Here is a 14,961-nt window from a genome sequence, read left to right as displayed (position 1 = left end):
TGCAGAATGACCTCTGGTACTTGATGATTGGGCATGTTCAAACATATCTTTGTCAATTTGCTGAAATTGAACAATATTGGAATTTGCTATGTGTTAAAGCTGAAAGTAACTTAGCATAATTATGTTGTGCTGAAGAACACTTTATGCCCTATCAGCAATTGTTGGAAATGTATTTCTGGTTCCAATCCAGAATTCAGTCAAGGTCTTTTTTGGAAGTCATAGTTTTTAGTTTGAGTTACTTTAAAGCTCAGCAAATTCCACTTAATCTTTAATTGGCAGGTAATCAATATCACTTAACCAATCCAAAAAAGTTTTCAAATCAAAGGTATCTTTTTGAAATTAATATTTGATTTGAAATAAGTATGGAACCCTTAATGCTTTTAAGTGATCTTCAATAATGTGTTTCTATCCTACTTTTCCAAAAATTGATCTTTTCAAAAGAAATTTCATTTTGTCATTTGAAGTGAATATATTATAATTATTTCTTTAAGAGGCAAGTTGAGATTGTTAAACATTGCAAAGATATCTGATTAGCTTGGGTAACCATAAGTCATTTTTTTAAAAGTAGAAACTTTACATATTTGTACTTAATAAATTTTATAATCTTAACAGCATCCTGAAGTACATTCTTCAATTCTGGTGCTAATTTTTTTGCTGCAAGGGCCTCTCAATAAGACAGTGAGTGAAAGTTATACAATCACAATGAACAGCTTGTAAAAATGATATAAAACAATTATTTCTGGCTGTCATTGCTCTTACATAATTTGTGGATGTTCCATGGCAATTTTTCCATTCTAAGCTTTCAATTTCTAAAAATTCGTCAACTTTATAATATATCTCTCCCTGTGGTATAGTCTTTCAAAGGACAACAGAAAAAGAGTTCTTCCTGCACGCTTTCCTTATAAGCTGACAACCCCCATACCTTCTTCAAGATCAGAACATAATTTGTACTCTACTGAAAAAAAAAGAAGAAAAATGACTGTAAATTGTCAGTTTAATATACATCTACTGATATTTCTTCCTTAATGTTTTAATAACTATTTATTTAGTAAAGTCAAAAAATGAAATCATTTAAAATCTATTTTGTGTTCAGTAAAGTGCAAATTATGTTCTGATTTTGAGAAGGCATGGGGGTTTGGTTTTTGCTTGTTTTGAGTTTGACTTGATTATTATAATTTCTATTCATTTGGGGTTTCATTTATTTATTGATTTATTGGGTTTCATCTTTTTTTTATTTGTGGTTGTTTTACACTTGGAAGGTTAGTTGACTTTATTTCTGCTTATTTTTGGTTTAATGGAGCTCTTTACTTTTCTTTGAAAAATTCGTTTTGTAGATAAAGTTTTGAAAATTAATATAAGAAATAGGCTAAGGAGTGGGTCATAAATTTAAAACATGTAGAATTACTCTAATTTTTAATGCATTGGTAAAAGCTTGCTGAGCTACCACAAGGATGTTTTTTTTTGGAATTCTTACTTATTATTTGGCCTCTTTATTCAACTGTTTGTTGGAAGAAGCTCCAAAGTCAACTTCCAAGCAGTGAGAGAGCCTCCATCCCCTTGTATGGCAATGTGCTGGAAGCCATAAAAATACAAGTAAATAATTCTATAAGCTCAACATTTAAATACCATCCTAAAGATAAATAAAACTCCCTGGCTGCTTGTGCCTGTACTCTGTGGACAAGTGATTTTGTACCAGAAATGCTTTTTACTTTGAATATTATGAGTGTGCATTTGTTTTATGTGTATCTGAGCGTACATTGAATAATTATGATTCATCTAAAATGCGTCATATACAATATAGTGGAATATAAGAACTTGAAAAGCCTACAACACTAATAAACCAATTTAAAAATTCTCTGTTTTCAGATTGACACATACATGGAAGACAAGATCTTATAGTATCAACCACCAGTATATTTACCATATTTGATCTCTGCATAAAGAACATTAAAATAGTGAAAATGAAGCTACTTCTTCTGTTTGTGTGTTTATGCTCCTTAGTGTATTGCCAAAGGCAACCTGCTGATCTATTAGCATCATCAAATCCTTGTATTTCAAAACAAAGTTGTGGAGAATGCATAAGAACTCCAACATGTGCATGGTGTTCTCAGCCTGTAAGTCCTTTTTATTTTGTAACTTTTTGTGTATTCTAAAAGTTGTTTGTTGTTAATTTGACATAATTTATTTGATATTATATTTATATAATATAATAACATTATATAATATTTTTTATTTAATATAATTAATTTGATATAATATTAATTTATTATTATTTTGATCTCTGCATAAAGAACATTAAAATAGTCAAAACGAAGCTACTTCTTCTGTTTGTGTACTTATGCTCCTTAGCGTATTGCCAAAGGCAACCTGCCAATCTATTAGCATCATCAAATCCTTGTATTTCTAAGCAAAATATTTCCATTGTACTCTCAGCCTGTAAGTCCTTTTTATTTTGTGTCTAAGGCATTCACTATTATTTATAGTTTATTCTTTATTGTTAACTTTATCTTAAAATGGCAATTAACTATATGTTGAAGCCCTTATATATTGTCCTACATTTTCTTTTTTTGTCATTTTTAGCCAGTGTAGTCGTAGTAAACTTTATTTTCATATTCTTTTAATCAGGTACTGCAATGAAGCAAAAACTATTCCTTCCCCCCAAAAAGTTACACATTATTGCATCCTCTGTAAAATTAAGAAAATATAAGCCTTGCCCTTTTGCTTTGGGTTCAAAACAGTGTTGGTTCAAATCAATTTTTTTTTCTAGAATTTTACAACTCCAGATGGGAGTGCTATACCTCGATGTAATCAAGAGAGTCGTTATTTGGGCTATCAGCTACCTGTTCGTTGTGAGCTTCCCTATATTGTCAATCCTGGATCTGAATATTTCGTTAGACAAGACATGATGTTGACCAGAGCAATAGAAGGCAAAGAAGCTGTACAAATCCGGCCACAAAGGATATCACTCAAACTACGACTTTGTAAGTGATGAAAGCCCTTAGAAAACCTTCAACCCCTAATGAGTACCTGCTCGTGAGGCTGCTTCTTGTACCTAGTATTGTTAGGGTTTTGGGTCTCTGAGAAAAGGCTAGCCAACTCTCCAACTAGCACTTTTTAAGTCGTCATAGAGTTGTTATGCAGGGAGTAGAGCTAGTTTTGAGTCACTGAGAAAAGGCTAGCCAACTCTCCAACTAGCACTTTGTAAGTTCGTCGTAGAGTTGATATGCAGAGAGTAGAGCTAGTTTTGGGTCACTGAGAAAAAGCTAGCCAACTCTCTAACTAACACTCTTTTAAGTCCTCGTAGAGTTGATATGCAGGGAGTAGAGCTAGTTTAGGGTTACTGAGAAAAGGCTAGCCAACTCTCCAACTAGAACTCTTTAAGTCGTCGTAGAGTTGATATGAAGGGAGTAGAGCTAGTTTTGGGTCACTGAGAAAAAGCTAGCCAACTCTCCAACTAGCACTCTTTAAGTCGTCGTAGAGTTGATATGCAGGGAGTACAGCTAGTGTAAGCACCTACCTTATTCCTACATGGACTGGATGCATCTTAAATGTATATCTTAGAAGGGTGAAGGACAATAAAATATGCACATAACCCATACGGAAATAAATTACAATTCTGGAAAACATTCTATCCATGGGATATTTAAATGTCATATATTATTCTTAATGTAATGACGTTTGTGCATTATAATTCTTCCCAAGATTATTTTGTAGAGCTTTTGTCAATGGGATTCATTAAATGGTGATGACTGTATGTGCGTTGTTTGGTAAATATACCGTCTTTTGTCTCACTAGCTGGAGATTTCAGGAAAATTTTCTTTTTTTTGGGGGGGGGGGGCTTATCATTTGAGAGACGGGGCCGGGAGTGCCGGTTCTCAAAGATGGAAGACGGAGAAATATTTTTTATTTCATCCAGATTCTTTTAAATCTTGAGGGGGACCTTTTTTGAAATCTTAGAACAAAAATATAAGAAAAGATTTTTTCAAAAGTTGAAATTGTCCCACCCTGATCACCTCAATTGGTGCCCTGTAAAGGGCAAACTCATTTGTCTCCTGTCCTCATAAAATAGTATGTGGTAAGGTTTTGTTTTTTTGAGTCTGTCGTCCATCAAACTCTTTTGCTAATAAATTAGTGATAGATTCCAACAGCATGTATTTCGACACCTCGTGCTTTTTCTCCGAGAAAACTGTTCCTCATCTTTGCTACGTTAGTATTAAGAACCGCCTATCTAATGCAGGAACTGGAGTCAGTCCAAAAACGAGCAACCAGGATCATCCTGAGTAATAGAGACATTTCCTACCACGATGCCCTAGCAACCCTTGAACTCCAAAGTTTGGAACTCCGTTTGGGTGACCTTAGCCTGAGGTTTGGCAAAATGCTGCTGTCTAACCCTGCTCACCATGACATTTTACCACCAGAAGCCCTGACTATCAGCCGTACGAGACAGAAGCTAAAACTTGTGCCTGTGTGTCGGATAAACCGCTACCAGAACTCTTTCGTCCCCTTTTTTACGTCAATATATAATAGGGCATAATAACATGTTTTTTAATCCAACATTAAATTAGCCACTTGAGCTACAATTGTTATCTTAATAAACATTTGTCTCTCCCTATCAGCAAACTGGGACCTTAAAATTTGAGCTAAACACCCCCCCCCCTTTCTTCCATTATAATCCTAGGACTTGTGGGCTGTATTTTTGTACTAATTTTGGTGTGAAATACGATTCTTCTGACAAAAAGTCAAAACTGTTCTCATACAGCACGTCGGGTATACTCTCACGTCTTGGTGTATACTCGGTACGTCAGATATCCTCGGGTATAACCTCTGGTATAATTTTTTCAACTTTTTGGAGGGTCCATATACCAGAACCATCATTAGCAATAATCATTACCATTGCTGTTAGTAGCACAATCTTAGTTTGAAGACTCATCTTCCTGGAATTCTAAGTTTTTTTCATCTACGAACAAATGTCTGTGTCTAAATTGACATCTTGCGTACATCCACCATCTATAGATTTATACTGTCGTCTTCAGTATCTAGAGTCAGCAAAGTTTTTCAATTTTGTGTCAATTACGATTGACTATTTTCTGTCAATCTTCTGGTTAACTAATTCAATATTGCCAATTGTCTGAACTAATTCAATATATGATGTCTGATGTTATCAATTTTCTGGTTAACTAATTCAACATTGATATTGTCAATTGTCTGAAATATTTCAATATATGATATTAATATTGTCTGTTATTGTCGATTGTCTGAACTAATTCAATATAGATAGATAGACAGATACGTGTATTTAAAAAGCTCCAGGGCTATATACACGAAAAAATTAAATAAATAACAAACAAGCAAGGATAATAAACAACAGTAGAAATTACAAGCACGCACAGAAACATAATACAACGCTAAAACACGTAATCTAACGACAAAATGAATTAATCATATAAACTTTTTCTTCTTATTAAGGATTTATCTATATACACTCCCACTCGAAATGTTGTAGTTGAGTTACTATTTTGCAGAATACCCGGAAGCATCAAATTAATCCCATGTAAATATCAGTCCCGTAAATCAAAGACCACCTGGCATTTCCGGAGAAAATGATCCAAGTCTTCATCCTCATCTTTACAAAGGGGACAAACATACCGCCTATCAGGACCAACTATCTTTTTTTTTGTCGAACAATTGTCTGAACTAATAAAATATATGATGTCTGATATTGTCAATTTTCAGATTAACTAATTCAATATTGATATTGCCAATTATATGAACTAATTCAATATATGACATTGATATTGTCTGATTTTGTCAATATTCTGGTTAACTAATTCAATATTGATATTTTCAATTGTCTAAGCTAATTAATTATATGGTATTGATATTGTCAATTTTCTGGTTAACTAACCACTTCACCTATATTTATTCCCAACCACTGGCGCTTATTATGGGGTGTGGGGTTTCTTTGGGATATTTTAATTAGAAAATGATTTTTTTCGTATTTGAATTGAAAACTTAACATGTAACCAATTCCCCCTTTCCCCTAGATTTTGGAAAAATCCATTTCCCCTCCCCCCCAAAAAAAATAAATTGGGATTTGCCACTATTGCTCCTAATATTAGTAATTTGGTGTTTTCAGTTTTAAATCTCAAGGCGTATTAGCATACTAAACTGACAAAACCTCAAATACAGGCGAGGTCAAGAGTGAATTATCTGCGTAATCTAAGTACAGGAGACTTTTGTGAAGTTTATATCCTTGTAAAGTTTCTTTCCGGTGCCTGAAGCAGTTGAAATAGCAACTAACACTTTGTTTAATTAATATTTTAATTATATTAAAATTAATATTTTAATATTTTAATTAATATTTATTAATTAATTATTAATGAATAATTACTCTTTTTAATATAACACTCTGTTTAATTAATATTTTAATTATATTAAATTAATATTAAATTATATTTTAAAACTATATTGAATATATTTTAATGTTAAATAAATATTAAAATTAATATTTTAATATTTTAATTAATATTTATTAATTAATTATTAATGAATAATTACTCTTTTTAATATAACACTCTGTTTAATTAATATTTTAATTATATTAAATTAATAATAAATTATATTTTAAAACTATATTGAATATATTTTAATGTAAAATAAATATTAAAATTAATATTTTAATATTTTAATTAATATTTATTAATTAATTATTAATTAATAATTAACTCTGTTTAATATAACACTGTTTTTTTAATATGTTCTGATATTTGATTAATATTGATTGCTACTGTTCTTGGTATTCGCCAAGTGTCTTTTTATCAGCTCCCTTTCTTAAAGCTTTTGTCTATCTTGTTTGGTACCTATTCAGGTAGTAAATCCACGCAAATTCCACGCCTTTAGTTAAACACAATCGGACAAAAATACTGATAAATAATGAAAAAGGGTAATTTTGGAAAACAAGAAGAAAGTAGCCACACTCGTATCTTTTAGTTAAGATTGATATTAAATAAGAATTAAAGGGTGGAGGAGAGGGGGTTGCTGCTTGAAAATTGATCTTTCATCCTTAAATATCTGGATTATGATCTATTTTTCGAAAACCTTTCTTGTGCATAATGGTTTCCCAATAGTGTCCTCAATTTCGTTTTTGAGTAAGTACCCCTGAACTGCCAGCTATGGGTAGGTGGGGGTCCAGTTGACTTAGATTTCATTCGGTGTTCAAAGGGTTCATCCTTAAAATAAGAGTTAGGAATATTTCCACTAAAAGAGATAGAGTTTGTCAACAATTTATATTTTCATTTGTCTTTTATGATGAATTTACTTTTTTAGATGCAGTATATGATATGCTTGTTTTTCTTTTCAAAATCAACGGAGATACCGTTTTTAATGATAAACTTTATTTTTTTACATTTTTTTTTTTCTTGAAAAAAAAAACAACAAAACAAATATCTATTAGAATCAAGTGAAAAAAAAAGTGAAGAAGAGTCATTTTCATGAGAAAATCCAATTTTTTGGATGAATCTTGTTGTCTGTTTCCTTTTTTTCTTTGATGAAAAAATCTCAAAACAAATTAAAAAAAAAATTGTAAAATGGGTTTCTCTGGATTAAGCTTGTGGCCTCTTTCTTCAGGCGAAAAATCACTAACAATAAAATAAATATAAATTAAAGTTTCAATTGCATGACAGATGCAATTTAATTTTTTTTGACGAAGTATATGTTCCTTTCCGAGAAAAATCAGTTAGAATCAAATCATTAAATAAAAAATCTGAAAGTTTCATTTTGACTATGTCATTCTACTTTTTAGACGAAGCTTATGATCTGTTTCTTCAATATGCACAAGCAGAAGACTATCCAGTTGATCTCTATTATTTAATGGATCTCTCCAAGTCTATGGAAGACGACAAAGATAAACTATCTGAACTTGGCCTTCTACTGGCTGAGAGGATGCAAAACATCACTTCCAATTTCCGTCTTGGTTTTGGCTCTTTTGTTGATAAGGTTGTGATGCCCTATGTCAGCACTGTACCAGCTAAGTATGTGACGCTTTTATTCAAGTAAAACTCATCTCAGGCAGCTTATTTAATTAATTGACATAAAAGTAATACATAAGTTTTTTTGGTTCTTTTGTAGATATAGTTGTCGTTCACTACGTTGGCAGAGTACCAGCTAAGTATGCGACGCTCTTATTTGAAAAAAATTCATTAATTTATTTCATATATTTCATTTCATTCATCTAGATAAAAGTATTTAGTAATTAGATAAAAGTAAGTAATAAATTATACTCTTTATTTACGACTCCCTTGGGGATAAAGCTGTTATGAAAAGTACAAGTTGTTTGACGCTGTTATTTAAAATAAAATTCAATAATTTATTTCATTCATCTAAGTAATAAAAACTTTTCATTTTTGTTTTTTTTGATAAAGTTGTTATGCCATATGTCAGCACAGTACTAACTAAGTTTGAGCTGGTATTATTTAAATAAAGTTTATTTTATACAATTCATTTCATTCATCTTAATTAGACAATTTCTTAGACCACACTGCTTTTCCATTTACGAAAAAAAAATAATTGAAAAAAAAACGGGTTTAATTTCTTATAAAGCAGTGACAACAAAATAAAATAAAAAACTACACTTTAGCTAACAAAAAAAATAAAAATACTCCGAATATTAACAAAAAAGGAGAAAATTACAACAATTTAAGACTATTTTTAAGACATTATAAAAATGCCACGACAACTAAACCAACATAAATAATATAAACAATTGTTTATTGTTATAAACAATTGATTGTTTATATTGTTATTAACTTTTCATTTTTGTTTTTTTGGATAAAGCTGTGATGCCATATGTCAGCACAGTAGTAACTAAGTTTGAGTTGGTATTATTTAAATAAAGTTTATTTTATACAATTCATTTCATTCATCTTAATTAGAACAATAAATAATTGTTTTTATTTATGGCTCATTTGTGTATAAAGTTGTTATGCCCTATGTCAGCACAGTACTGGGTATTGTACGCCGTTATTTAAGTAAAATTCTATAATTTCTTTTGACAATTCATTTCAATCCTTTAGATAGGTGTAGCGAATAATTCATTTTTGGGTTCATTGTGGGTAAATTTGTCATACCCTTGGTCACTACAATATGAACTAACTGTGTCGCTTTTAAACAAAGTTCATTCGTTAATTCCATATAACTCATTTATAAAATCTAAATATATGTAGTAATTAACTTTTTTTTCTTCCAATTTTTGACTCCTTTGTGAATTAGTTGTCATGCTCTTTTATATAAAATTAATTGATATAATCTATTTCATTAGTTTAATTAAAAGTAGGAAGTATTAATATATTGATACTTTTTAGTATTAAGTTTTATTAATGGAAAATACCACTTGTAGTTGTATTTCAAACAAAATCATCAAGAAAAAATAAATCAGTTCAAAACTTGGTGTGTAGAGTTAAATCTTGATCGATCTCAATCGGATGGTGGCTAAGTTTTCAGTCACTAATATATTTGTGTTTTTGTAATAAACAGCCTGTTTTGAAAGTAATTGTAATTCGAATAAAAATGAATTTATAATTATTAAATTGAAAATAATTAAACACCAAAAAGGAAATAAGCTAAATAAAAAAGTCCTTGTTTTTTATTGGACCCAACTTATTTTGAACTAATGGGGGAAACTCATTTCTCTCCATATTTTAAAAAGTTGTTCAATCTCTTGGGTAGAACTTGCTTAATTCCTTAATATATTTTAATTGGCTTTGAATTGAGGCATGTTTATCCAAGTTTAGTTATATCATGTACAAGGCACAGCGCCTGTTAATTGAAACACCCACCTAAAAATTAAACCACCCCGTTTTCAACTTGAGGGGTCATTAACTTCAAATCCATTGCTAGAGTTTACAGTAAAAAAAGAATGATAATAAAGGTCTTAAATTGAGAAAAATCAACATAAAATGTATTAAAAAATCGGTCGGCTTAAAAGTCTTCACAATATTATTAATTTTATTAAACTTGTAAATATTGTTTTCTTGAACAAAACCAAAAGATTTAAAAAAAAGAATTTAAAAAATAGTCAAAGTATGAGAAAAAAAGTGAATATTACTTATTGATAGCCATTAGTCTCCTGAATGAAGTGAATCGCAATTTAAGTCCTCTAATAAACTTATTGCTGTAAAAAAACAAAATTTCTTTATATTGAAGAGATAGCCAAACCTCTTGGCTGTTTCCCCTCAAAGAATAAGAGAATTTTTATCAAAAGTTGTTACTAAGTATATAATAGCTATTTTTTCACCCCGTTGAAAGGTTGGAAGAACCTTGTGATGGCTGTAAAGCACCTTATGGTTACAAGAATCATATGCCTCTAACAGAAGATGCATCTGGATTTTCAGTAAGTTATTGGCATTCTGCCAGCTGCTCAGGGAATTGGTATTTGCAACTGGTTATGTTTTGGAGTAGTCAATACGCATGCACACTATGGGAGTTTTTTTCAACCAGTTACGATCTTATAGCTCAACTTGCGATTTATTTTCAACTTTAAACTTTGTGATTTGAAATTTGAAATAATTTAAATCAAATCAGCAAGGAGGGCTTGTCTCTGATAGGTTCTATTGCACTATTCTCATATTGGATAAATATACTCTCTTTAATTACACAGTTTTTTCTGCTATCTGCGTCTTGTCGCTTTGTTTCGTCTCGCTTCTTTATATCTCTTGGTCACAAGTAACTTCCTCATTCTCTTGCTGATCTTTTTTGTTTTTTTTGCCTTTTAGTATAAAGACTACTGAACTCGTTTTGACGATGTAGCATTAGAATGAACTATCTAAGAGATTGCACCTGGTCAATCTTATAGAAAGGTCAATAGCTAGGTTTCATGACATCATTAGTTTCATATAATCTTTGGCTGGGAACCCCCCCCCCCTAAAACAAGAACGGGCATTTATCAAAGATTTCATTTTTGTAGGCTTCTCTTATCACATACCTGAGGTGCATTTCTGTTGGCTATTCCTTCTGATGATCCTCAATTTTTTAGTACAACTGCCTAGTGGGAACGGGTCTATATAAATTTTGTATTTGTTTTTGAGATGGAAGGTAAAATAGCATGAAAAAGGATAAAAAACAATATGACTATCTCAACAGTAGTTTGCATTCCTATTACTGGTAGTAGTATTAGTAAAGATGATATATATTACGTCCAAATAGGGCTATTATTGTTAAATCAGATTTGTTGATCTTTATCTAAACAATATTTTAAAAATTAAACGTAAATCCCCCTATAAATTTAAAAAAAACACAACTAAAAAAAGATTTTGCGAACTATGACTGGTAAAAATCATATACCGGTAGACAATGCGGGGGCTGGGGGGGGGGGGGTCTTCTCTGCTTATCTAGAGTTGGGTAGGCAAAAAAACGTTGCTGAAGACATTAAATGAAATGAAAAAACGAAATGAAATGAAGAATTGAATGAAAAAACATTGCTGAGGACGTACCATGGCATTAATGAAAATGCCATGGTAATTTCATTTTTCTTTTCCTACCTTGTAAAGAAATGTTATTTTTGGAGAATCCTTGGCCAATATGTGAGCTTACCAATAATGCTGGCATTAGTCATTGAATTGGCAAGAGTAGCAGCATTTCATCAAGTAATTGGTGATGCCATGAGCCAATAAAAATATGATTAAGTGAAACTTATCTAGCATAAAAGCTTATTCAATCTGCAAATTCAGAATCAATTTAGTCAAATGGGCAGCAGTCAAAGTAGCAGCATTTCATCAAGTAATTGGTGATGCCATGAGCCAATAAAAATACGATTAAGTGAAGCTTATCTAGCATAAAAGCTTATTCAATCTGCAAATTCAGAATCAATTTAGTCAAATGGGTAGCAGTCAAAGTAGTCAAAGTAGCAGCATTTCATCAGGTAATTGGTGATGCCATGAGCCAATAAAAATACGATTAAGTGAAGCTTATCTAGCATAAAAGCTTATTCAATCTGCAAATTCAGAATCAATTTAGTCAAATGAAGGTTTGTCGAATGGGAGGGAGTATTGCCAGAGATCTATCAAAGAAGTTTTCCATAAGTGTCAAAGATGGTATGCTGAATGAAAGGTTCGCCAATCAAAGCTGGTTTAGCTACTCCAAAGAGTAGTAAAGTATTATAATTATTGATCAATGCGGTCAAGTCTTCGTCTTTTTACTTATTTTTGAGACATTATGTCAAAATCCTTAATATACTTGATTGAATAAATTTGTACAGCCACAAAAATAATATGTTCCCTTCAAATAAGAATTTGAACAAGAAAATGGAAAAGAAAATAGATGAATACAACGTGCAAGAGATAATTTTAAAAGCGTAGAATGTACTCTTTCCCATAATACATTTAAGAACTTTTTTCAGCATATAAGCAAACACTTCGAAAGTTCGGGACGAATTTTAAAACAAATGATTCGTCATGGGAAAAAGTCCAAACTGGATTCTGAACTGCTTAGCTATTTTACTCGAGTGTCTTGGTAAAGAGGTTGAAAGAAAACCTTTTCCAAAGACAAGTTCTCCTTAAATGAAAACCCTGAAAGAAAACCTTTTCCGAAGACAAGTTCTCCTTTTTTCTTCTATTTTTTTTTTTTTTACTTCAAAATTTTCGTCCTTTGTCTATCAAAAAAGGGCTCGGGTCTGGTGTCGGTGGCAATTGTCTTGGTGAAGAGGTTAAATGAAAACCTTGAAAGAAAACCTTTTCCGAAAACAAGTTTTCCTTTTTTCATCTCGTCTTCATAATGAGAGTGAAAACTTATGCCTTGACCCAACTTTCAAATCATTTTTTGATCGTTTTTAATCTTTTTAAGGTTACCTTCTCTTTTTCCATTTTCTTTTTCTATAGTTTGAGAGAGCCTTGTCCTGGTTGTGCTGCCCCCTACGGGTATCATAATGTGATGCCGCTTAGCCTTGACACATATCGGTTTGCTGTAAGTTATTTTGATTGCTTGGCACGCTTTTGAACTTATGCTATTGCATGCGCTTTTGCTACGTTAATATCCCCTTCTACTTCGTTCTTCATAAATTTAGATATTGATGTTACTACTACTACTACCACTAATAGCTCATTGTATCTGAAGTGTATCTGAAAGAAATGAAGATTTAACTTTACTCTTCCAAAACTAGCTGAACGCCTATTGGGACATATGTAAATAGAAAACTGAATTAAATTCGTAATATAGCTACAAATTTTGTTGCTCTATCTGAAACCTAGTTTAACATTATAAAATCAACTTTGTTTTATCGGAACAAAGTTAGTAAGTGTCAACGCGGTCTTACGTATGTATAAATATCGGTCTCCTTGGTTTTTCGTTCGATACAACTTCCAACTTAGATACGACTCTTGATACGACAATACACCGAAGCTAAGTTCAATTGAGAACTGTCGTTGATTGACGCTTATAAATTGCTTGAGTATTTTTAAGTCACTATATTTCGACAAATACCATATGAAACAAACCACTGTTTCGGCCCCTTGTCAAGTTTTGATATACTTTGCTAGTACCCAAGTCTAAAAAGGGATAAATAGTTTTCCAAAGGCTTCGAGATTGGCATTAAAACACCTGCCTCTTAATGGATTCACTTAGCTGAGACATTGCACATCTGTGCTTCACGTAGCAGTTACGGGTGCTGAAAATCTGTCTTGAACTCGCTCCTAGAGTCCGCTATCCTTCAAAGCCATCTGTGGATTCCTCCAAGTTCTGGTCTAATAGATAGATAAAACCTGGTGGTCAAACTGGTTAACTTACTCCCAAGATCTCAGGTTCCCATGATATGCCCCACTGGGTGTCTTTAAAACTTTATTACAGATATTTGTAGAAATTCGAGGAAACTTAGGTATTTGTCTTACACTATTAACCCTCTAAAATTACTACTACTACTACTAACATATCATCGCACCTTCAGTTACTAACGCTACTGAAGGCCGTGTCAGTGGGTTGGCTGCATACCTCAAGTACCACCAATCTTTGAGAGAAAAAGCATTGGGGTAGGCAAGTTTGTATGGCTGTGCCCAGAGTTTCCAGGGTTTCTTGAGACTGTTCAGCCTGCTAATTTTGTTAAACAGGCTATATTTTAGTCCTAACTGTAATTATTTTGTAAAATTTGGTTCAATTTATTGTCTTGAATTTGATCTGCCATTTGGATGTCTTGTCTGCTGGACCTATGAGCGACTTTGAAGGATCTTCTAGACGTCTGCTTTTCGATCTACTTATATAAATGAACATTTTTGTAATCTTATGAGATGGCGAAAATAACACCATGAAGCTTTTTGTGTGAAAACAGTGTTTTAATCTAGAAAATCTAAAAAATTGTAGCTTGTAGCTGATTAACGTGGGCTCATTTTATTATATAGGGAGGCGTATAGCTTTTTTAAGAAGTAAATCTTGGCTCTTTAATTTTGAAGAACTTCGCTCTCTAGAATAAAAGAATATAGTAAATGGCATAGACCAGGAATTATTATTTGGATATCCAGTGAAAGAACGAACATTTTTCTAATATTTTCAAATAACTTTAAGAACCATAATCAGCACATACTCTTCCCCCTTGTCTCTCAGCTGACACTATAACTAAAATTGTTTTGTTTGTGGAAGGAAATATCGAAATTGTACTCTCGTAGCTAACATAGTATAGGCATGCCCTTGGCCGAGGGGCCTGAAAAGCAGTACGACAGGTGTATGATGTATTAAGACGGTAGCAGTATGAGTTAAATGGATGTTGAGTTGCACGGGACAAATGGTAAAAAAAAGATAAAGGGTACGGCACCAAACTTCTAAAAGTCTGAACCGGCGGCGCTTATAACCGTCTCAAGGCCCTTTAGCCAGGAAGTGCAATGGGGGGAGGGGGTCAGCCATCCTGTGCTTCCGCATACCCTTCCTGTTTACCTTCCCCAGATTTCTCCAGGTACCCATTTAGAGCTGGGTCGACTCTGGCTGAGT

The 14,961-nt window shown here is 32.3% G+C and overlaps 1 protein-coding gene across 3 annotated transcripts in view; it reads left to right on the top strand.

Moving 5' to 3' along the window:
* LOC136036719 (integrin beta-PS-like) overlaps positions 1-14,961 on the top strand; it is a 52,734-nt gene that overhangs the window by 4,341 nt on the left and 33,432 nt on the right. For 2 of the 3 annotated variants that reach the window (XM_065719065.1, XM_065719067.1), the window contains exons 2-5: positions 1,867-2,114; positions 2,768-2,981; positions 7,802-8,030; positions 12,870-12,954. In XM_065719065.1, coding sequence (XP_065575137.1) covers positions 1,962-2,114; positions 2,768-2,981; positions 7,802-8,030; positions 12,870-12,954 — 681 coding nt within the window. In that variant the 5' untranslated portion in view covers positions 1,867-1,961. Of the gene's footprint in view, positions 1-1,866; positions 2,115-2,767; positions 2,982-7,801; positions 8,031-10,302; positions 10,388-12,869; positions 12,955-14,961 lie in introns of all 3 variants that reach the window. The other variant, XM_065719066.1, reaches the window with a different exon arrangement.

The sequence above is a fragment of the Artemia franciscana genome, chromosome 15 (genome assembly GCF_032884065.1).
Source record: "Artemia franciscana chromosome 15, ASM3288406v1, whole genome shotgun sequence".
NCBI lineage: Eukaryota > Metazoa > Arthropoda > Branchiopoda > Anostraca > Artemiidae > Artemia > Artemia franciscana.
The sequence above is the reverse complement of the archived record's forward strand: the minus strand, read 5'-3'. Positions and strand labels throughout refer to the sequence as shown.